At 49.4% G+C, this 23,405-nt stretch overlaps 1 protein-coding gene across 2 annotated transcripts; it reads right to left on the bottom strand.

Moving 5' to 3' along the window:
* Positions 1–467: 467 nt before the first annotated feature.
* On the bottom strand, positions 468–16,680 carry KCTD21 (potassium channel tetramerization domain containing 21). 2 transcript variants are annotated; one of them, XM_069469173.1, is made up of 2 exons: positions 16,656–16,680; positions 468–3,479 (listed from the first exon to the last, which is right to left on the bottom strand). In XM_069469173.1, the coding sequence occupies exon 2, from the start codon at positions 3,447–3,449 to the stop codon at positions 2,667–2,669; it is 783 nt and encodes a 260-aa protein (XP_069325274.1). In that variant the 5' UTR covers positions 3,450–3,479; positions 16,656–16,680; the 3' UTR covers positions 468–2,666. The 2 variants fall into 2 exon arrangements, with proteins under 2 accessions (XP_069325274.1, XP_069325275.1); XM_069469174.1 differs by lacking the exon at positions 16,656–16,680 and adding an exon at positions 3,981–4,008.
* Between the last annotated feature and the right edge of the window lie 6,725 nt (positions 16,681–23,405).

Genomic DNA, 23,405 nt, shown 5'->3' with positions numbered 1-23,405 from the left:
TCCCACGGCACACTGTGTGAAGCCCCGACCTTTTCCCAGGCAAATGTAGCTGAACTTATTTGTGGCTGTTCCCACGTTCAGAGCCTGCACACCTAGTGCTCTGAAAGGGCTGGTTAAACTGTACTTTCCTGGGACTGTCCGTTCCTGGCACAAGAGTCCACCGTTACTACCTCCTGTAAGAGCGAGCACTTACTGAGCTCCTATGTGCCAGGCCTAGCTAGGAATTTTCACACATACCAACACATTTAAGGTATGACGTGGGAGGAGGGGGGATGTTACCCAATGAAGAAACAAATCAGAGAGGCTCAGTGACTTGTCCAAGGTCACAGAGCAAGAAATGCAGCCAGGATGCAAACCCAAGCCAGTCTGATTTAAGACTGGTGTTTTTTCCCTCTTTTAAGCAGACACAAAATGGTAACAGTCATTTAACATTTATACTGTATTCTCACATACATTATTTCATTTGATCCTCACAACAGTCCTGTGAGGTAGGTAGGGTTACATATTACTGTTATGCCAATTTCACAGATGAAGAAACAGAGGTGGCTCAGTGAGGTGAGTGACTTGCACAAAGTCACACAGCATGTTAGTGGCTTCACAGGTTCTGTAATTTCTCTAAAGTCAAGCTGCTTGAATTAGGAAGCACCACAAGATGGTGAAAGTAGTTTTATGGAGAGAAAAAAGGGCAGTGATGATTTATGAGATTTCTTCCTTGAATTGTTTTGTTGTAGTCATAGCTTTTGCTGCCTGGTCTAACTGGGTTTTCCTTGAGGGGCTTTTCCAGGTTATGTTGGCCTGGTGGCCTGGGACAGCTGTCACAAAGACTCCTGGGTCTCAATGTAGGGGTGGGGGGAAGGCCTTTATTGCCTGACAGATCTGGCCCTGCCCACGGCCCAGCACACAAGCTTCCTACTCACAGGGTATAACTGTGGGAAGCCCCTTCCTTGATCTACCTTCCGTGGGTGCCTGTGTCACCTGACTTTCCTGGCTATGTCTGAGGGCCCTGCCCAGTGGGGAAGACTATAGGACTCCCAAGGCCACACTCCAGGGGTGAATCATAATGTGCAGTTTGGAGGGCTGCATGGCTCATCACCCGATAGGAAGCAGTGGCTTAGGGTTGCTTGTCCTGGATGGCACCCCAAGGAGACCTGCGGGCTAGTTACAACTGGACACAGTACTACGGGGGAAGGCTCCCTCCCTGAGAACAGCGTCTTAGGGGCTGGACACTCACTCCAAGGGCAGTGTTATGGTTCGGACCACTCCTGGGCTCCTCGCTGCACACTGCCCGCGGAGATCCTGTCTCTTTCCTCTGGACGTCTTCAGGGGCTTCCAGCAGACAGTGGTCAGAAAGCATGTGGAGCCATGGCTGGTGGGGAAGGTGGGTGAAGTGGGGTCACAAACCAGGTGAAGCTGTAACAAAAGGGGACTGACTGACAGGGGATGGAAACGAGCCAACTTTGATTGTGAAGACTGATCCCAAAGGGGAATCCGAATTCTGAGTAACGATTTTCAGATCAAGCATCTGGCCTCTTAGGGTGACTATTCTGAAAGTGAAGATACACATTTGGGTGAGAAAGAAGGTCTGCAACCAAGATCCAGCACATGGAAGTGGCAGGACAGATTTTGGCTCAATATAAGGAAGAACTTTCTAACAGTCAGCACCATCCAACCATGGCAGGAACCACCCTGGGGAAGGCGAGCTTCCTGTCACCAGATGTATACAAGCAGGCACAGGTGACTGCTTGGAGGTGCTCAGGGAGAGGTGCTGACCCCCACGTGTGCTGGCGTGTGCTTGGGGCAGGGGAGGACCAAGCAATTGTTGAATTACTTTCCAACCCTGAGAATCCATAATATATTTGTTTAAAATGACCTGTTTCAATGATACGTCAAATTTTTGGGAAAAGGATTATGAAAGTCAGGCAACAGGCTGGATTCTGAAGTGTGTCACACTGGTTCCAGATACTTTCATATCTTCGCAGGGACAGCAGCCCACTTCTGAAGCCAGAAATGCTTAGATTCGCCCCTGTTGAGGGGGACAGCCCCACCTTCTGAACCCTGCCCAGATGCCCCCTTCTCTGGACCACGACACAGCTCAGCTCTCTCCCGCGGTGGGGACACTGACAGAGCTCTGAGAACACACTGCGTTCCAAGCCAGCCAAACACGGTCGCCCCTGTGCAAACAAGTCCAAGGTTCTGGATGCAACCGAGGGAGGGAAGAGCAGGTGTGATGGGGACCACTGTGCACTTCATGTTCTGGGAGACCAAAGGGAGCCTCTAGTTCTCGTCCCATGCCCTTTTCACAGATGGGTAAATGCAGCACTGGCTAGTGGTGCAAAGAGAGATGGAGCCCATAAGAAAACTGCTGCTCCTTTGTCCTGGCCAGAAAGTCCTCCTGTAGCCTCTTTTAGTACCCACCAGCTGACTCTTCACTTGTCATAATAAACTGCCCATCTCCAGCTCAAAATGGCAAGAAAAAAGGTAGTTCTGCTCGGAGGACATGTGGATTCCAAAAGGTGGACTTCATCACGGGGGAATCAAGTCCTGCTATGCAATTAGTACAGATTAGTATGGTACCCTGCCTCACGCTACTGGCGAGACTCTCGCCAAGACCTTGGCTGACGTAAGCTTCTTGGGACTTCCCCTCTCCAGTGTTGCTGGGGGTCCTTTTACCTGTACCGTATTAATCGAATAATCTTATTGTTCATAAAATCTAGAGCATGTGGGTGAGAAGAATCGATGCAGAAGCCATCACTCAGAGCGATTTTCAGTACCTCCTCCACGAAGACCTGGAAGCTGTTGATCTGCTTGTTGGCGGGCACCACCCAGAGCCTCTTGAGGTTCTGCTTGGTGTACTCCTCCTCCGGCAGGCCCTCTACATTGGCCACCCAGTCCAGAGTCAGGTGGTTAGGATCCTGCAAGTGGCTGGTGATGGAGGAGAGGTTGCCATTAGAGCAGTAGAAGAGCTTGGAGCCAAGGAGCTTGAGGAAGAGGCAAGAGGTGCTAAAGATGTTGGCGTTGAAGACCTCCATGCTGGAGGATGAGAGGCTGTAGATCTGGGGTGCCTCCCGCACAGTGAAGTGGACCGTCTGCACACGCTGGTTCAGAGTGATGTTGAGCATGGCATTCTTCTCGGCCTTGGAGAGCTCCACCTCCTTCTCCTGCAGGGCCTCAATCAGGGGCTGCACCTGGTAGAAGTCGGCCTCCCTGCGGAGCAGGCCCATCTCCTGGAAGTCCTCGGGCAGGTCCAGGTGGGAGGTTCGCAGGAAGTTGAGGATATAGCGGAACACTTTGCCATCACGGTCAATGAAGCAGTTGCCCTGGCTGTCTCGCTTGGTGGGCATCTTCCCGCTGAACATGGCACCCAGCATGGAGTCAGGGAAGCTGGTCAGGGTTGCCAGTGAGGTGGTGTAGAGCTTCCCCCCGACGTTCAGCGTGATGGGGTCAGACATGGCAGGAGGCTGGGGTGCTAGGAAGTAGTCCTAGAGAGGGAGACAAATGAGAAATGACGATTACTCAACTATATCTGGGTAGTCATGGTTCTTAATGCTTTATTGTAGATCAAGCCTATACTCCTTGGGGTTGAAATGAATTAATATCTGATCAATGGGTGATAATTGCCACACTGTATACAGCACATTAGATTCACTGGGGAGTTAAAAAAGAAAAAGAAGAAAGAAAACAAAAAATCCCAAAGCCTGAGTCCCACCCCCCAAGGGATTCTCTTTTAATTGGTCTGGATCATGGCCCTAGCAGTGGTATTTTTAAAGAGCTCCTTGGAGTCTCTTTTTAAATAAATTCATTGATTTCTAACACACATTGCCCTTGATAATAAAATATAAAATATAAAAAAAAAAAATAAATAAAGAGCTCCTTGGTAATTCTGAATGTTCAGTTAGAATAGAGAACCCCTGGTCTACAGGAAGAAAGGAGTGTGCCTGGACTGAAAGCTATACTACGTGTTTTCACAGGTATTTGCTTACATAGTAGTTGTATCGTCTTTGACATGGACAATACCGTCATCCATCCCTGCTGTGCAGAGGAGGAAAACTTGCCAGGATTCATGCCCCTTGCTGAGAGAGGCGAAGTGCCTTGTCAGGATTCAAACTCAGGTCCCTTTATACAAAAGAAAGATGTGTAAATTCTTACTAGCCAAAGATTGGTACACTCTACCTACTTAATAAATATTCTGAAAATCTCAAGGTTGGGGCAGGAAAGCAGGTGCTCCAAGCCCAGGGCTCCTTCTATTGTACCAATGCTGCCTCTGAATTTAATTATTTTTCTCAATGAATGGCTGTGTTAGTGCCATTTCCATCTATTTAGCAGGCCCATGATGGGTCACTCGGCTCTCTGGATTCCAAATAGCAGTCCTTTCAAGACTCTCAATACTCCCGGGCCAACTTTCCTTGCCATGAATATGTTCTTGGCTCCTTGGCTCCTGGTGGACTGTCCTTGCCTGTCACGATGGCACTCCACCCTTCTCTGAGACTGGCAGCAAGGTCAGGGCAAATGCGGGACTCTGCCCAGAGCACCCTCCTAAGGGCACGCTACCCACTCCTTACCACAGCCCCCGCTGATCCCAGCTGCCAGTGTCTACGGCTGGTGAGTCTCCTTCAACGAAGGTTCTAGAAAGGAGGGGATATACCCTCTCAGATTCCAACATGATACTTTCCCAAGAGTCACCCTGCAGAAAGGATTCAGCAGTCTTTCCCTAGAGCAGCAGGTGGGGACACCAAGAGGAATGGCTGCCCTTGAGGCTGGTGGGGGAGACAAGAGACACTGAAGGCTCAGTGACAAGACAGATATAGGAAGAGCTGTGGGACCAGGTCAGGAATGAATCCTGGCTCATCAAGAATCATCCTGCCAAGTAAGCTTACTGTCCAGATGGGGAAACAGAGGCCCGAGAGGGGCACTTCCCCAAAATCACCCAGCAGAGGTGGCAAGCACTTCTCAACATGTCTGCCTTCTGAAGAGGCTGATTGCACTGAGGCCCCCTTTTTCTCAGAGGATGGGGGCCATGCCAGGTGTGGGAGATGCTCGGCTGCCCTGCTCAACTCTGGGGTGGGGACCCTCGCAATTCCTTCCCAGGCGAAAGGGGCACTTCGATACTGCAGACAGGCATTAACCATCTGGAGTGTTTGAAGAGAACCACGCCCATGATGAAGTTACAAAGGCTTGTCAGCAGAAGCCTGGAGCAGATGGGCTGCGAGACAGTGGGGAGGCCCAGCAGGGAGGGCGGCCAACTGCAGGGAGGGAGCCGCAGCTGGGTAGGGTGCTGGGGTGCAGGGCAGATCTGGCCAGTTCTCTCTCCAGAGGGCCCAGGCTGAAGCCGGACTCAGGAGTGGGTCACCCCCTTACTCATTCCAGAATTTTCTTTTTCCTCCCTGCTTCCCTCTTCCCAGTACTCTAGTCTCCTCCAACCCCTTTTCTTTCTAAATAGTCATGTGCGTGTTCTAGTTTTCAGTCTCTCTTTCTCCTTAAACCTCTGCCCCCCCAACACTGGGTTCCAGGCCCAGGCTCTGTGAAGTGGCTCAGCTTCACAGAAAGGGCAGGATCAGGCATCAGAGAGGCTGGGCTGCCTTTCCTGACAGCTGGGCAGACCCACACCTCCTCTGTGCATTAGTGGGGATGTGCTTGGAGCATTGCTGCTCCATTGCAGGTCAGTAGCTACAGGGCATTCCCGCAGACCCCTGGGTGGGTGCCCAAACTCCTATTTCTCTGCCGGCAAAAGCAGCAGAGCACCTGCTTTCTTGCTCCTTCCATGACGTTGTGGCTCCCGGTCATTTGTCTGGGGAGAGCAGCACAGGGTCACACAGGCAGCTGGGGCAGAGGCTGGCCAGGGGGCTCTGCGGTGTTCTCTCCATTCCTACTGAGTCACAGAGCTCAGTCCTCCAAGCCCCTCTTTTCTAGTTGCAGGGCCACGGTGTCCATCATTGTAAATCCACAGGCCCTGTTGTGAAATGACATGACACCAGGGGCGGGAACTGGCACCCCTGGGGGCTGAGGAGCTTATGAGTGTGATGGAGGGTTTGCAGTCAGGTGGTGATGAATGAACACCTCTGAGCTACAGCCCCCATGTGTACCCAGCTGCCTCCCGGCCACCTCCTTCTGGATATCCACAGGTACAGAAGCCTAACGCAGAACTCCTCTGCCCTAAACCTGCTGTGAGTTCTTTGCAGCCACCCAACTGCCTGGGCCCAAGACTGGGGAGGCAGCCCTGACTTCTCAGCCCCACGCTTTGTCTTGACTCTGTCTGCTGGAACCCATCCTATAGCTGCTCCCAGGGCTCAGGCCCATCCCCACTCCCTCTACACCCGACATCCTCGCTCAGTTCCCTTCTGCCCACCTTCCATTTCCATCTGTGGACTGACCTTCCTGAAGCACCACTCCCTGCCCAGACCACCTTGCTCTTCCCCTCTCCTCTCTAACCCTGCACTCCACGCACTCCAGGCTCTGGTACTCCAGACATCACCGAGTCTCCCTCACGCTGTCACCTGCACTGCCTTTGCTCTCCCTATACCACCACCCTTTCTACCTCCTCCACCTTCTCTCCTGTCCACTTTTCAGGCCCAGCCTGTGAGTCACTGCCTCTGTAAGGCTGTCCCCAGATCTCCACTAGGTCAACAGATCTCCTCTTAGGCTCCCTGGTACCATGCAGCACTCACCGTTCCATTGTGCAGGGAGCTGCTGTGCACATGGCCCTCCTCCCTGGCTTTATCATGGTGCAGATCACTGGACACCCATACGGGGGAATAAGGGAGCCTGGATTCGTCTCTTGCATCATATATGGAAAACTAATTCAAAATGGGTCACAGACTAAATGTAAAATCTAAAACTATATAACACCTAGGAGAAAATCTTTGTGACTTTGGGTTAGGCAAAGATTTCCTGGATAGGACTCTACCTATCTAGTAACAAACCATAAAATAATTGATAAGCTAGACTCCATCCAAATGAAAAACTTCTGCTCTTTAAAAGACACTTAAGAAAATGAAAGAATAAGATACAGACTGAGAGAAAATATTTGCAGAACACCTATCGCATTGTTAATGAGACTATATAAACAACTCTTGAAACTCAGTAAGAAAACAACCCAAGTGAAAAATGGGAAAAGATCTAACAGATACTCTACCAAAGAAGATATACAGATGACTAACAATCACATGAAAAGATGCCCCACATCATTAGAGTATGAAAATTAAAACCACAATTAGATACTACTACATTAAAGTGACTCATAAAAAAATCTGACAATACTAAATGCTGGTGAGTACACACGGAGCAACTGAAACTCTCAGATGTTGCTGGTGAGAATAAAAATTGTATAATCACCGTGGAAAATAGTTTGGCATACAGTTACCACCTGACCCACAGTGATCCCACTCCTAGATGTTTATCCCAGAGAAATGGACACATATGTCCATGCAAAAACTTGTATGTGAATATTTACAGCAGCTTTATTCATAATTGCCCAAACCTGGAAACAACTAAAATGTAAATAGATAAATTGTGGCACATCCATACAATGGAATATGACTCAGCAATATAAAGGAACTAATATTAACACACAGCAGCACACAGATGACTTTCAAAAGCACGATGCTAAGTGAAAGAAGCCACAGAAGGTTATGTGCTGCATGATTCTATGTGTATAACATTCTGGAAAAGGTAAAACTGTAGAGACAGAAATTAGATCAGTGGTTTTCCGGGGCCTGGGTTGGGGAGAAGAGACTGGCTACAAATAAGCACAAGTCAATATTGTGGAGTGATGGAAATATTCTCTATCTTGATGCAGTGGTGGTCAAATGTCTGTATAAAGGTTGTCAAAATTCATATAACAGTATACCTAGGAAGCGTAAATTTTACTGTATGTAAATGATGCCTCCATAAACTAGAAAAAAATGAAGGTTGTGTCCTATTAGTAAGTCATGAAGTCAATACAGTGAGTGGATTGTGATCAGTCATATATATTATTCTGAAACTTTGTTTTAGGTTATGTGTGTGTGAACTGGATCATGATATAAAATGTATCTTCATACTAAGAGTTGTGATGAAATTTTTTTAAAAACCACTGCCTAGTTTGTGAACTCTCTGAGAGCAACCACACGTCTCATGCCTGCATATTCACTGCCTAGCACACAGTAGGTGCTAGTGCTATGGGGGGTGGGACAGCAGGGAGTGATATACTGTGATATAATACAAAATATTCATTTGATCTTTGTTCCCAGCTCTTGGCCAGGGCACCTAAAACCCTTGTAAGTGATAAGAGCTATGGGAGCGTCTTTTGTTATAATAATTGGTTTTGTCCCCAGTTCCAGAAATAAAGTTGAAAGGAACATCTTGTTATTCATAACAAGCACCTTTCAACCACATCTGAGTTTATGTTAATGACATGACTTTTGGAGAGTCCCTAAGGATGGGAGCTGGTTGCCAGAGGAACCAACCATGTCATCAGAGGGTTGGAACTTTCACCCCCTCCTCTACTCCCTGACCTCCAGGGAGGGAGAGGGATAAGAAATTAACTTGATCACCAATGGCCAGTGATTTAATCAATCATGTCTACATAATGAGGCCTCCACAAAACCCCCAAATGACAAAGTTCTGAGAGCCTCCAAGTTGGTGAACACATGGAGGTGCCAGGAGGGTGGCAGGCCTCAAGAGAGCATGGAAGCTGGGGGCCCCTTTCCCCACATCCTACTCTATGCATTTCTTCCATCTGGGTGTTCCTTTCGTAATAAACTGGTAGGTAATCCAGTAAGCAAACTGTTTTCCTGAGTTCTGTGAGCCGTTCTAGCTTATTAAACTTGAGGAGAGGGTGGTTGGAACCTCCAATTTATAGCCAGTCGGTCAGAAGCACAGGTGACAACCAAGACTTGCAGTTGGCATCTGAAGTGGGGGGCAGTCTTGTGGGACTGAGCCTTTAACCTGTGGGGCTCTGTGCTAACTCCAGGTAGATAGTGTCAGAATTGAAGTGAGGGGCCCCACACATTTGGTGTCAGAGTATTGATGTGAGAATAAATGAAACAGTTTTTTTTTTTCTTTTAGACTGAGAGAGGGAGGGAACACATATTTACTGAGCCTTTTACTACATCCAAGGCCTTTACACTCATCGGCCCTTTTAGTTCTCACAGCAGTCCTACAAAGTAGGCATCATTCTCCCTCCTTTGGCAGATGAGGAAACTGAGACTCGGAAAGACTGGTGACTTGCCCAGGACGCACAGCCAGTGAGCGGAGAGCTCATTCTGTTCCCACAGCTGCTGAGGCTTGTAACAGCCACAAAAGGCTTTAGAGCTTCAAAAAGTTTGAGGGGCCCTGAAGCAGCCTTTTTAAACACTGATGTGCAGCTTGCTCGGCAAGACCACAGCTACCAATACTGAGCTCACGCCTCCTGCTTTCACCATGCTTCATAAAGTCTGTGGCATTTTATTTATGTTTAATAAAAATATACAGAAAAGTACAGAGAATAATATACTATTGTGCTAAATGCTGTCTATTCATTACCTCAAAGTATTCACAACCACACTGTGAGATAGCTACTGTTGGGGCTCAGGACACACCACCCCAAAATACGACTGCAGGAGATCAGAATATACTACCTTAAAATATACCTCTTTGGCATATTGATTATTCCGAGTTATTTTGAGAAACTGCAGACACAGAAGTAGCTCTGAAAAGCTGCTCTTTGTAAAGGAAATTTATATGTATACAAGAACTTTTCAGCCTGGCTCAGTGGCTCACACCTGTGATCCCAGCACTCTGGGAGGCCAAGGCAGGAGGATCACTTGGGCTCAGGAGTTTGAGACCAGCCTGAGCAAGAGTGTGACCCCGTCTCTACTAAAAATAGAAAATTTATCGGGGCGTCATGGAGCACACCTGTAGTCCCAGCTACTCGGGAGGCGGAGGCAGGAGGATCGCTTGAGCCCAGGAGTTTGAGGCTGCAGTGAACTGTGATGACGCCACTGCACTCTATCCAGGGTGACAGAGCGAGACCCTGTCTCAAAAAAACAAAACCACAAAACCAAAACAAAAAAACCCAAAAAACTTTTCATTAGTAAAGGTATCTGTACCAGGAAGAGCGCTGCTCTGAAACAAATGTTACCACCTGAGAGACTTATCTGCATAACAAGGCAACCTTCATTCACCACAGTTTCTCCCCTCACCCTCCCATAATTCGTCTCCACCTCCCTCCAGAAGCCCTGAGCCCCTGTTCCTTTCTGTAGCTCAGGATGCTACAGAAACTTCAATTATCTGGCCCTTCTTTGAGTCTCATGTCTTTGTGTGACTCCATGTAATTAAAATGGTTTTTATCCTGTTAATTGGTCTTATGTCAATTTAATTTGTAGCCCAGCCAAAAAAGCCCCCTATAATACTATTATCATCTCCATTCTATAGATGAGGACACTGAGGCCCAGAAAGGATAAGAGACTGCCCAAGGTTGCACAGCCAGTCACTGGAGGGGCTGGGATCTTAGCCCAGGTCTGAGCCCAACACCTCTGCTCATTCCCCTTCCCACCATGGGGCCCCAGTATGAGCAAGAGAGCATACACCCCCTTATTCTCTGTCCTGACCAGATAGGGGTTGTCCACAGCTGGCCTGGGGCTCTTCCCACTCACATCTGAGGATGGGGGACAGACCCCAGGATGGCCCAGAGGCCCTCCAGAGCTGGCACAGGGCAAGTCCACTGAGAGGTGTGAACCTTTCCACTTCAATAGCAACTCCTGATGTCTAAAGATAAAGCAGCAAAACACAAAAAGCAAGGTTTTTAAAAGCCAGATTCGAAAAGGCGAATGGGCTTGCAAACTGAACCAAGAAGTAGAAGATAAAAGAAATGCCCACTGCTGTGTCTGAATGAATAATTTTTCTTAGAGACTTTCCAAGCTGTAAATCTAAAGTTCCGGTCTGCCTCTCAACTTGAAAAGAACCAGAGAAAAAAATCAGCCCCACCTGCCTCCCTGAGAAAACCACTGGTGTCAAACCAGGAGACTATGCCAGGCTGTCCCTCAGACCACCTGACCAGGCAGGGAGGCCATGGCACCTGGGCACCTGGCGTTGCAGCTGAAATGAGAGGGTGCCCAGCCTGGCACCAGCGAGAGGACAATGCCAGTCGCAACCTGTTAATTGTGACACAGAAATCAGAAATCTTTGAGAGGGGAAGTCCTGCAAGGAAAGGCAGCCAAGACACTGCTCCGAAAGTCCTACTTGAAAACTATGTGTGGGCACCCACCGCCCCTGCAGGCCTCACGAGGGAAACAGCTGATGCTTGATGAGAACTTCCTATGTACCGTGCTAGGTGCGTTACATACAGCATACTAGCTCATTTAAGCTCCACAATACTACTCCAAGGCATTCCCTCCACTTTACTTTAGAGGAGAAACTGAGACTCAGTGACGTTAGCTAACGTGCCCAAAGCAGTGGCAGAGCCAGGATTCAAGCCTAGGCCTGTGTGACTGCAAAGTTTGTGTTCTGAGGACACTGCTCTTTGGGCATTCAGCAGCCAAGGCCCATGGAGTTCTGTCGTTTGTCCCCCTCCTACCTTTTACCAGGTGCTCTCACACCTGCCATCTCCATTTGATTCTGACCTACATAAAGACCAGGTGCCAGAGAGAATCAACATTTCCTGAGCACCTACGACATGCCCTAAGCTATGAGGCATCTTCCTGTAGATTATTTAACTAAAATGCCATACTGATGCTGGTTTGAGGTAGGTTTGATTATCATCTCAATTTTTAGGATTATAAAACTGAAATGCAAAGTGGAGAAGACAGCTGCTTAAGATCACGCAGCTAGAGGTGGCAAAGGCAGAATTCCAAGTGAAGTTTCTCTCCAAAGCCTGTGCCCCCTCCAGTAACACAAGCTATGACATTTTATGAAGCATAAATAGAATTTGAATAGAGACCTGTGATGCTTCTGAGAGGAAGACAAAAGATCTTAAATTTGTTCTTCTAATCTAAATTTAATTACAGTTGTTATGCTGTCCTAATCCAAATCCCAGTAGTATTTTTCATATAGTATTAAAAAAATCAAAATCTTAATTTGGAAGAATTGATAAGTGATAACCTGAAAGAATATTTGAAAAAGAGGAGATATCTGTGTAATGTATTAAATCAGATCATAAAGCAATGACATTTCAAACTGTGGTATTAAAATGAAAAAGAGAAGGAATTTTGTAATAAATGTGTTGAAGAGACTGATTACCAATTTAAAAAATATATACTGATCCTTACAACAACTCTTGTGACCCAGGCAGGACAGATCACATGATCTTTATTTCACAGACAACCTAAACCAGAGTCAGAGAACATGAATCCCTTACCCAGGGCTTCATGTGCATTCTTGACCTCAGAATCATGGCCCCTAGGAGTTCCAGTTTGGACACCTTTCGGAGAACCAGTCCCTGAAGTCTTCAGCAGGAAGCTGTACTTAGCCACAGAGGTCCTAGCTAACAGTCTGTACATTTATGGAGCCCTGGAGTAGGCATGGGCTCTTTTCTGTGCAATTTCCTGTTTTCCTACATTACTGCCACTTCCATAATGAATTACATTACTTCTATCATGAAACGACTTCCCAAGCAGTCTACCCTTTTTGCACTATCAATGGGGACCAAGTGTAACAATAAACCCACGTAATGATAATTATCTATCATCTATCATTTCCTAGCTTTGCTCACTCAAAGGGCCCAGAAATGACACCCAGCAGCAATGAGCACACCAGGCCCCGGATCTTGGTTTCTAAATGTTATCTCCTCTAAAAGAAACCAGGGCTTCCTCGAGAAATTGATGATTCCAGGACTTTTACAGGAAAAGTTCAAGGTAAGCCTGCAACTTCTTTGCCAGATAGCAAAGAAGCAATCAAAGACTAATGAGGTCCTGTCAGAAGAACGCAGGAGCTGGCCTCAAGGGACTCCCACTGGCCAAATCTGTAATAATTTGAGTACCAAAAAGAATGATTACAGCACATTGAATTAAAAAAAAAAAATCCTGAGTCCATAACGTTACTCCAAAAAGAAAAAACAGGGAGAGAAGGAGAGAGGGAGTAAGAAAGAGAGAAAAAATTTATTCTATAAAAAGAATACCAGGTAATAAATATAGAAGGAATGGCAGAATTAGAAAATTACCAATTTGTGACCCTCAGTGTTGCAATTCAGGCACGGATTATCAGTGGATGCGGAGTGAAAGGTTATCAGGAATACACAATTACAACAGCCTCAAAGAATCACTCCATCGGTTACTTATTAATTACAAGGGGGGGAAATTTACCCTTACAATGGAGGGATCAGAACCAATAATCAAATTTAGTATTCATGGATAGTAAGACCCTGACATCATACGCCTCCTGATGTGATGCAATAAGAAGTACACATATTGCCAAAAAGTCAAAACCAACCTGAATCTAATCACTCATGAACTAATTGAACATATTTAAACAGGTGGTGGGGCTCTATAATATTTAGATTAAATGAGTTGCTTAAAGAGATATAATCAAATGCAATATGTGAATCTTGACTGGATCTGATTTTAAAAACCAAAAACTAGAGGAAATACTTTTGAGCCATTGGAAAAATGTGAATAACAATGATTATATTAGGTAATACTGACTTATTACTAATTTTCTTAGGTATGACAATGGAATTATGTAGGAGAATGTCATTATTAGGAGATGCATGCTGAAGAATTTAGGGGTCAAGTGTCAAGACATCTGTAACTTACTTTTAAATACTTTGGCCAAAAAAAAAAAAAAAGTGTGTGTGTGTGTGTGTGTGTGTGTGTGTAAAGCAAAATTGACAAAGTGTGAGTTGATGCATCTAGGTGAAGGGCTACTTTAAACTTTTCTGTAGGCTTGAAAATTTGTAAAAATTTATATTTTGAAAGAAGGGAGAAGAAAAGAACACTTCCCTCACATAGGGCCATAGATGTAAAGTTCCAGTCAAATGCCAGACCCCAATAAATAGCCAGACTCAATAAATTACAGATTTATTACTGCTATTAAGAAGCCAGTGAAAGCTCATAATTTTCTTCTCCAACTGAGTTTTGGAGGGTTAGGATGCCAACCAGGGCCAAGCAAAAATGGCTCAAAGAATTGGTAGAGGAGTTAGAATTTAAACCTGGGTGGTCTCTATAGACAGACCCACCCATCACCCAGAGAAACCACACCACTGGGCCTGCTTGTGTTCTGTGCTGAGATCCATGCTGGGAGAAGATGGTTGTTCAGGCCTTGTTTTTCCTGCCTCATCCCAAACCCAGAGTCTCTGCTACCACAGCAGGAAAGAAACTCTCATCGTGGCTCACTGAGAAAGTTCACAAATAGGGGCCACTTCTGGGCCTCAGAAATGTTGCGGATGGGCACCAGGAATGAGAGAGGCTGTGTGGGGTAGAGGACAGTGCATGGTGTTTGGTGTTACCTGAGCCTGTATCGAATCATGCTCTGCCACTTACCAGCTGTACTGCCCTAGGCCAACTCCTGGGCAGATGATCATGACCCTAACAATAACCACCACAACAGTAATAACAATGGCTAACATTTATTGAGCAGTTACTACTGTGCCAGGCACTTTAGGCATGTTAATCTCTTTTAATCTCATAGATGAAGTAGATACTATTATATCCCTACTTAATAGACCAACCATGCCAGTCCTTCTCCTACCTCTGCAATTTGGCATCTGCCATCCCCTCTGCCTAGATTGCAAAGGAAAATCCCATTCATTTCCCAGGCTCCTCAGCTGGAATTCCTTCCTTCCTTCTGTGTATTTCCAGAGCATTTTATGCTCACTGCTTACCCCAGCCAACTTTACTTATGTAGATGGGTGCCTGGTCCCTCTGTTGGGGCTGGGATTGCCTCTCTCTATATCCACAGAAGCAGGCAGAATAGGGGAAGAGGAAAAAATCTCTTCCCCTGTTTAGACAGATACATTTTCCCCACCCCAGACTGACTGTCATCTACAAATAGGAAAATTTATCACCCTCTTCTGGATTTTAAAAACTTTTTATTTTGAAATGCTCTCTTGAATTTTCAGTTTGGAATCTAAGGCTTGGGGCAAGACCCATGTGATCACCTGGAAGCAAATGCAAGGAGAGTTCCCACGGTGCAGGGGAATGGACAGAGCATGGCTGGGTAAACTTCAAGAAGATGATGCTCAGCATGCATAAGGCGTCTTTCAGTAAACTGGAGACTTCTCCACCTACATCAAACCACCAGGATAAGGGATCTTTGGCTCACAGTCCAGGGGACTGTGTAGAGGTACTGTCCTTCCCCCCCCCTTCCTGACCTTCCCATACCCAACTGCTGTATCTTTAACCCTGTCTTGCCCAGTCCATATCTCCAAGAAGCCCACAGGCGGCTCCATTACCACCACATCCACACGGGAAGAGAGAAAAGTTGCTTCCTACATTCAGCTGACACACAGGGACCCTGGAAAGAGCTGCCCACTGGGGCAAAAGAGGAAAGGTGGGCTGGAGGAAGGACAACACTAGACCTGGCATGACCTTCCTCCTTGCACAGCAATGTATTCTTTCACCTGGTGCAACCCCCAACAACCACCACCATCCCCCATCCTCTTCCAGAGTTTTCTTTCACCCTCTTAGCTCACTCTCATGCTTCATCTTGTGGTTTTCTTCAGGCACAAGCACCCCACTTCACCTACTTTCTTCCGACTGTCTTCGGACTTTCTTCCAATTATCCCTCCCAAGAATGATAATTTATAAACATGGGCTTTTAAATCCATGTCCTCACTTCATCCTCACAATACTACAGGAAGGTTGCCATATAGGTTGGCATTTGGAAGGGTTGGGGGAACTAGTCCTGTCAGACATCCCGCAAAGGGCAGGGCATCAAAACTTTGGTTTCTTCCCTGCCACCCACTCCACACTAAACCTCTGGCTCCCTTGAGTGCAGTGTGGGGGGAAAAAGGAAAGTCTTTGAAGTAAGGGGTCCTGAGTCGTTTTGGGCAAGTCACTTCACTTTTCTGAGTCTCATGTTCCTCACCTGTAAACACATATGGTGACGACTTTACAGGGCGTGAAAGTTGAATGAGATCATATATGTGACGCACTGAGCTCAAGGGATGGGCTCTTTATTTCTAGTCACAAAGAACGGAAAAGTGTTCTGTGCATCCACAGGCCCTCGCCCACTCGGGCACCCCTTGCCCACACCGCCACAGCGCCGCCCACCCAAGGCTCTCCAGAGCTGGGAGGGGTCCCTTTCATCTTTGTGCCTCCGCCCTTCCTTCCCCAATGCTTTTCGGCCCCTTCATCCAATCCAACCCAGGCTTGCCTCCTTGGCTTTTCGGCACCCACTCCCCAGCCCTTGAGCCCCCTCTGGGACCTGACCCGTGCCCCGCTTCTCACCTAGAGACTCCACCCCTCCTTGCCCCACCCACCAAAGACTCCTCCCACAGCCCCCGACCCTCGTTATCCGGGCTTTTCCATCACCATTCCCCCTGGCTCCTCCCACCAGCTCCGTCCCCCTCTTACAGGTCTGCCCCCTCTGGCTCTCTTCTCCCCGAAACGGGTCCCCTCCCCCGCAAGCGTTGCCAACCCCATTTCACAGATGAGAACGGCAAGGCTGGGTAGATGACCTCTCATGCTAGGACAGGTGCCCAGATGGGCCCGCATCCCATCACCGGTAGTCCCCGATCCCCGCGCCCCCGGCCGCGCCGCACCCACCTCCTGCCCTCGCTCTGCAGCCTCCCCTCCGCGGGCGGCCAGCGCAGCTGTGCGAGGCGGGCGGAGGGCCGGAGCCCGGCCCAGGGGTGTGGCGGCCCGCGGCCCGCGCGCTGCGTCGCGGGACTTGTAGTTCTTCCTGGGCCCTTTGCCGCTCGGCGTCCCGGAGCTCGAACTCCATCTCCCAGGAGGCACTGCGGCAAGCCGCCCGGCGCCCCGTCCCGCCCTTGCCGGCGCTCAGGCCGGCTGGCCTTAAAGGGGACGCGGTCCGAGTGGCGGCTCCCGGGGTGGCCCCCGCTCCGGCTCCGCCCCGTTTCCCGCACCTCGCCCCTCCCCCGCTTCGTCCCGCAGCCCCGCGGCCGCGTCGCACAGTTTGGCTCCCTGGGTACATACAGGTTTATGCAGAGCAGGGTGAGAAGATTGGACTTTGCAGTGGAAGCAGCATCCCTCCCATCTGGGACCAGGCGGAGGGCGTCCCCAACCTGAGGGGAGCAGAGGACCCGCCCTGACCTAGCCCGGCCCAGCCTAGTCCTGCCGGGCCTGAGCGCCCCGCCCAGGAGCCAGCTCTGAGTCAGGGCCCACTGGGGTCCAGGAGGTAAGAGGGCTGGGAGCGTGTGTGCTGGGGCGGGGGTAGGGGAGCCTTGCACTCTGGCGTTTCGAGAACCCCAGACTCGTGAGCCCAGGGCTGGGAATCGGGAGGTCTGGGTGCATCCTGGGCCTCGCTGTGTGACCTTGGGCGAGTAGCTACCCCTCTCTGGGCCTCAGCCTTCTTCTTCATCAATTGTGTGTTGAGGTGATTCTGTTCCCGCCCTCCTCAGGGCTGCGGGTGCCTGCGCCCAGTACCATGAAGCTTGCTGGCGTTTCGTGGGGGACCCCAGACCCAGGGTGCACTGGACGCGGGTGTACTCCAGTGTAACTGGAGGCAGGAAGGGGGCCGAGGTGAGGCACAAACTGGGGGACCCAGAGGCCACCACTGCTTGGAATGGGCTTCTGCTATTCTCAGCATCCTTGGCCCTGCAATACTCCACCTATAACGGCCCCTGCAAACTGGAGACCCCAATGTGTCAGCTTGGTGCCCTCCCTTCCAGAAAGCCAGGTGTGGGGGTGGGGACGCGGCCATCAGAGCTTTGTGAGGGGTGGCCCCTGTAGGGATGGGTGAGTGTTGTGGGTTCTTGAAGAGGGAATAGCTGCTCTGCCTTCTTCCCTTCTATCTCTTCATTCTCCTTCAGTAGAAGAGCAGTTGCTTTTTACCAGTAAAATCGTTTTTTTTTTCCTTTCCAGGAGACAGATTGGTGGCCCAGACAAGGGCCTCCCAGTGTAGGGTGAAGGGCCCCTTCCCAGGGGTGCCTTGTGCAGAAGTTCAGTTAAAAAAATACAGAGAGAAATGCTGCTACCCAGGGACCTAAGGGGCCAGAGATGGGGTCACTCACTGATGCGGGGCGGGGGCAGCCTGGTACCCCCCAGCAGTTCAGGCACCCAGAGGAGTCAAAGGAGGGAGGTTGAGGGGAGGTCCCAGAGGAGAGGGAATCAGCTCCGCAACTCTTAGGTGATGAGCAGGGGATGGGAGGGGCCGCCCTGCCCTGGGGTAGGGAGAGGTAGAGGGAGACCTTCTTGAAGGCCTCTCTCCAACTCCTAGAAGATTCTGTGAGCTTTTGATGTGAGGGCTAACCAGGAATAGATTTTTTTGTTTTTGCTTTTTCTTCTGCTGTGGTTGTTGAAATCATTTTTAGAATGGCCAAGGCCTCATGCTGTCCAGTCCAGCGACCTCTGCAGGGACTTTCTTGGCTGATGTTTAAGATTCTCTGGGTTATGGATATGCAACACTAGGCCTGGGCAGAGGAGGGGGCAGTGACTGGACCAAAGGTTAGGAAGGTGCTTTTCTGGTCACATCCTTGGTTTTTATCTCATCTGGCTGTCACACGTCTCTCCTCAGTCACTTGGCACACCTTCATGGATACCTCTGTGGTTGGTCCTATACTGGGCACTGGGCACAAAGAGGGATTGGACCTACTTCCTACCAAGGGAGGTGCTAGCCTGGTGGGAGACAGAGACATGGAGTCCAGTTACACTGCAGAGGGATGAGAGTAGCTAAGAGGGCCTCGGGGGCCAGAGCTCAGACTCGAATTGTGGAGGGATAAGGAAAGGCTTACCCAGAGGAGGGGGCATATGAGCTGGGCATTGAATGATGAGTCAGAATTTGCCAGGAGAGAAGAGGGAGAAGCCCTTTCCCAGCAGAGAGGTCCTTACACCAAGTGGCAATCCGGAAAAAGCTCACTGCCCAAGTTCCGGTAGGGTCCCCACCAAACAGTGTTGGTTGAGTTCATCTCCACCCCTGCCGCATGTTAGCTGAGTGTCACAGAACAGACTTGGATGTCAGGTTCAGGAGTTTGGATCTTATCCTGGGCCAGGAGGCTGCGGAGCCTTGACAGTTCTGAGCAGGGGCACAGCAGGATGAAGCATAATTTGAAATAAGGTTAACCTGATGATGTTGTAGGATGGGATGGACAGATATGGGGGGATGATGAAGCCTGAGTTGGGGCCCAGGGTGTGGTGGTGGAGCTGAGCATTGGAGTTGTGTGTGCCCGCTTGCACACACACACACACACACACACACACTCTGGGTGCTTTGAGGTGATGTGTAGGAACAGAGGTCTGTCAATGCATAGCAGAAATGCTGACGGACAGGTAAAGGGATCTGGGCCATCTGGGGAAGGGGTTGTGATTTTCCCGAGTTCTTCCCATGTGCCCTGGGGCCTGCTGGGTGTTGCTGGGACTCCCAGGCTGTCATGCCAGCAGGCTGAGGGGTATAACCCAAGCGCTGGCTGGGAAAAGCCAAGGGATGGGCAGGAAGTCATCTTCCACCTGAGGGTTCAGAGGCTCGAACCTGCCTCTGAACCTGCCCCCATGGCTTGGCCATCATGAGGGGTAGTGGCCAGGCTAGATTCAAAGCCTGGACTCTGTGCTCCTCCAGGACACATGCTGCTATTGGGGGATGAATTGAGGGAGGGAATGAGGAGGGGGCTCAGGAGGCCACTGCGCTAGTCCAGGCAAGAAGTCAAGGGGAGCTGATCCCGGGTGGGGCTGGAGCTCGGGGGAGAGATGGTGGAAATGCTAAGCGGGCAGTGAGGGCTGATGGGGGAAAAGCCTTGTAGAATCAGCTGGATCAGCAGTGCGTGGCTCCTTGTCTTCTTCTCCTGACAGTGTCTATTTCTCCCATCAGTGTCTCCCAGTGTCTGTTTCTCCCAGACGGTCCAAGAACAGCCCGCGTCTTTTTTATACCTGGTCTAAACTCTGTGAGTGGCAGGCCCAGATCAGTCCCCATTTTCCAGGTGGGAAGGCTGAGGAGCCAGGCAAGGACTCACGCAAGGTCGCCTGGTAACTCTGAAGCAGAGAACCTGTGTCTTAGGGTTTTAAAGCAGGCTGTTCTGAGGAGGGATGCAGCTACTGTTTGCTGCTGCGTTTGGTGTGGGGCAGCTGTCCCTTGGGTCAGAGCCAGCATCGACAGGCCATCTCCTGATCCGGGGCCTAGCAGGGTAATCCAGCCAGCCTGAGGGAGGCACAGTGCAGGTTCTAACCCTGCCCTGCCAAGGCCACGTCCCTCCCTCTCTGAGCCTCGGCTTCTCCGTTCCTGCTGTAGGGCCAGCAGCCCTTATCCTGCCTGCCTGATGGGGTCAGGTGAGGTGGAAGCCTCTAAAACCCTTCTGCATGAATGCATCCAAGATATTATTGAGTGGGTTTGCTGGTGACCATGGTGACAGCTGCCCTCAGACTGCCTGCGTGGGAGCAGGGCAAGTGGGCAGGGCTTGCCTGGCATGGCCAGGCCAGACGGAGCAGAGGCTGCAGGGCCGGCCCTGGAGATCAGAGCCCCCACTGACTGAGCTCCCAGCAGCCAGGCACAGCCCCTCTTATGTGCTGAGTATTAGGTAGAACGATATGAAATTGTCAATATTTGATTACTTAGTTTCATGTAGTTCAATCTAATATCGTTTATCCCCATTTTACAGAAGAGAAAAGAGGCTCACGGATATGATTTACTCAAGGTCACACAAGGAGCTGGGCCTAGAATGTGGGACTCCTCATTCCTAGTCTGATTTTCTTTCTATTTCCAAAGCCTTCCCTGGCCCGAGAACTCCACTTCTGCCCGCCCTCATGCCCTCTTCCTTCATGCATGATGCCAGCACCTCATTGATTAGGGTTTCTCTTTAGGTGCCTGAGTGCCAGGCTGTCTTGGCAGCCTGGGTGGAAAGCATATTAAATCCACTAGCCTATGGGGTAAGCCGTCCCAGGGGTCTGGGAGGATGGACTGTTCCTGCAAGGGAGGCCAGCCATAGCAACTGCCTTGTCACAGGCACTGCTTAGGAAAGAGAGGACCGGGGCTGAAGGGAGACCAGGCTTTTTTTTTTCTTTGAGACAGTCTCTCTCTGTTGCCCTGGGTAGAGTGCAGTGGCCTCATCACAGCTCACTGCAACCTCGAACTCCTGGGCTCAAGCGATCCTGCTTCCTCTCAGCCTCCCAAGTAGCTGGGACTATAGGCACACACCACCATACCCTGCTAATTTTTTCTATTTTTAGTAGAGACGGGTCTCGAACTGGTTCTTAAAGACACTTGTAAAGGCCTTTTGAGATTATATTTTACGGCCAGGTGCAATGGCTCATGCCTGTAATCCCGGCACTCTGGGAGGCCGAGGTGGGAGGATTGCTTGAGCTCAGGAGTTTGAGACCAGCCTGAGCAAGAGTGAGACAAGGTCTCTACTAAAAATATAAAAATTAGCTAGTCGTGGTAGTGTATGCCTGTAGACTCAGTTACTCGGGAGGCTGAGGCAGGAGGATAGCTTGAGCCCAGGAGTTTGGGGTTGCTGTGAGCTAGGCTGACACCACAGCACCCTACTCAGGGCAACGGAGTGAGATTCTGTCTCAAAAAAAAAAAAAAGGGTTGTGCCTTGCACTGGCTCTTTTTACAGACTTATCTGTCTCCACCAGCAGACTGTAAGTTCCTTAAGGGCGAAGACTTTGCTTGTAAAGCAACAGAAATTGATATTTTCTGAGAACTTTCTTGTGTGAAGCACGATGCTAAGGACTTTATATGAACATTTGCCTTCACAACCCTGCAAGGTGGAAAACCAGAGGCTTAGAGAACACAAATAACCTTTATGGTAACCAGAATGCATCCCAGATGAGCTTCACTCAAAGAGTAAAAAAGCAGAGTCTAACATACCATGCCCCCACTTCCTAGCTCAGGAGGCTGGGGCAGGCCCTGAGCATCTGAATTTTTAACACATGCCCAGGCGATGCTGAGGCAGCCAGGCTGGCATTTGGGAAGCACGGAACTCTGCCGTGGCTACACCTCTAACCACAGTAAACTTTAAGTTTCCATTCTTGTTTTTTGTTTGTTTGTTTGTTTGTTTCATGATGCTTTGTTTTAATTAACTCTTAAGAGGCACATGCTCTTGGCACGGGAGATGCCAGCCATAGGCAAATAAGCTCTGGTGCCTGCCTAGAGGAGCTCACAGCCTGGAGAGAGAGAGAGACACTTAAACAAATGGGCGCATGGTGGCATCTAACACATGCAGTAATGGATGTTTGGTCACAGCTGAGAACTAGGACAGAGAGGCATCTGAGACTTGGGGTCTGGCACGTAGTTGGGGTTCCAAAATATCTGTGGTTCTGAATAAAATTTTCTAGCCCTATTATCCAGGAAATTTCTGGTTTGTCTTCACATCAGCCCCAGGTCTCAAGAATAGTTTTTATTGAGACCAGTAAGTTTAATTAAACACCTACTATATCCTGAGCCCTATATCAGGCCCTGCCTGGAGTGGGATTATGCAAAGAAGCAAAGAAATGGCCCTGCCTTCTAGGAGGGGAGAGTTAGGTATAAGAGAGCGAGCTGTACCATGTGAGCCACGATGAGAATCGGTAGGCGAAGTGGGTCAAAGTGGGCCGGAGTGGGACAGAGGCTTCCAGGAGACAGCCTGGGTGGAGGGGAAGGGCAGAAGGAAGGTTATAAGGTGGCTCACACTTCTCTGCACTTGCTCATCCAACACATGCCCACTGTGTACTAGGCGCTGAGGATACTGTGGGGAACAAAACCTCATGCACGTGGTTCCTGCCCTCAGGAACCATATAGAGCAGCGGTCCTCAACCTTTTTGGCACCAGAGACCGTTTTCTTGGAAGACAATTTTTCCAAGGATGGTGAGGGAGAAGGATGGTTTCAAGATGATTCAAGCGCATTACATTTATTGTGCACTTTATTTCTATTATTATTACATTGTAATATATAATGAAATAATTATACAGCTCACCATAGGTTGGGGACCCCTGATAAAAAGTATCATGGAGGAGGCTGACCCCAATCAAGTAATCATGATAAGTGCTACAAAGGAGATGGACAGGATGTTCTAATTTTTTAATTAGGGAATTGGACCCAGGTGGGGAGGTCAGGCCAGGCTTCCTGGTCTGAAGGGGAGGGAAGTACATACACAAAGGCCCAGGGCAGAGGGCACTTAGCCGAGAGCGAGGGGCGCTGTGGGCTGAAGCTGGAGTCGAAGGCGGGGCCCTAGGTGTGCAGGGCTGTGGAGCCAGGCCTGTGGCAGGGCTGGGCACAGAGAGGGGACCGGGACCCATACTAACCCAGCACTCAGTCATCCTAGCTGTAACAGAGGAAGAGCCACAGGTGGTTGTTGCAATTGAGGGTAGATGGATTGAGGCCTGGAGCACGAGGCATGTTCTCAGTGAAAACAGGTGCTTTAGGGCTT

Source organism: Eulemur rufifrons, chromosome 6 (genome assembly GCF_041146395.1).
Source record: "Eulemur rufifrons isolate Redbay chromosome 6, OSU_ERuf_1, whole genome shotgun sequence".
NCBI lineage: Eukaryota > Metazoa > Chordata > Mammalia > Primates > Lemuridae > Eulemur > Eulemur rufifrons.
Note: the sequence above shows the minus strand (reverse complement) of the source record. Positions and strands in the feature narration are given on the sequence as shown.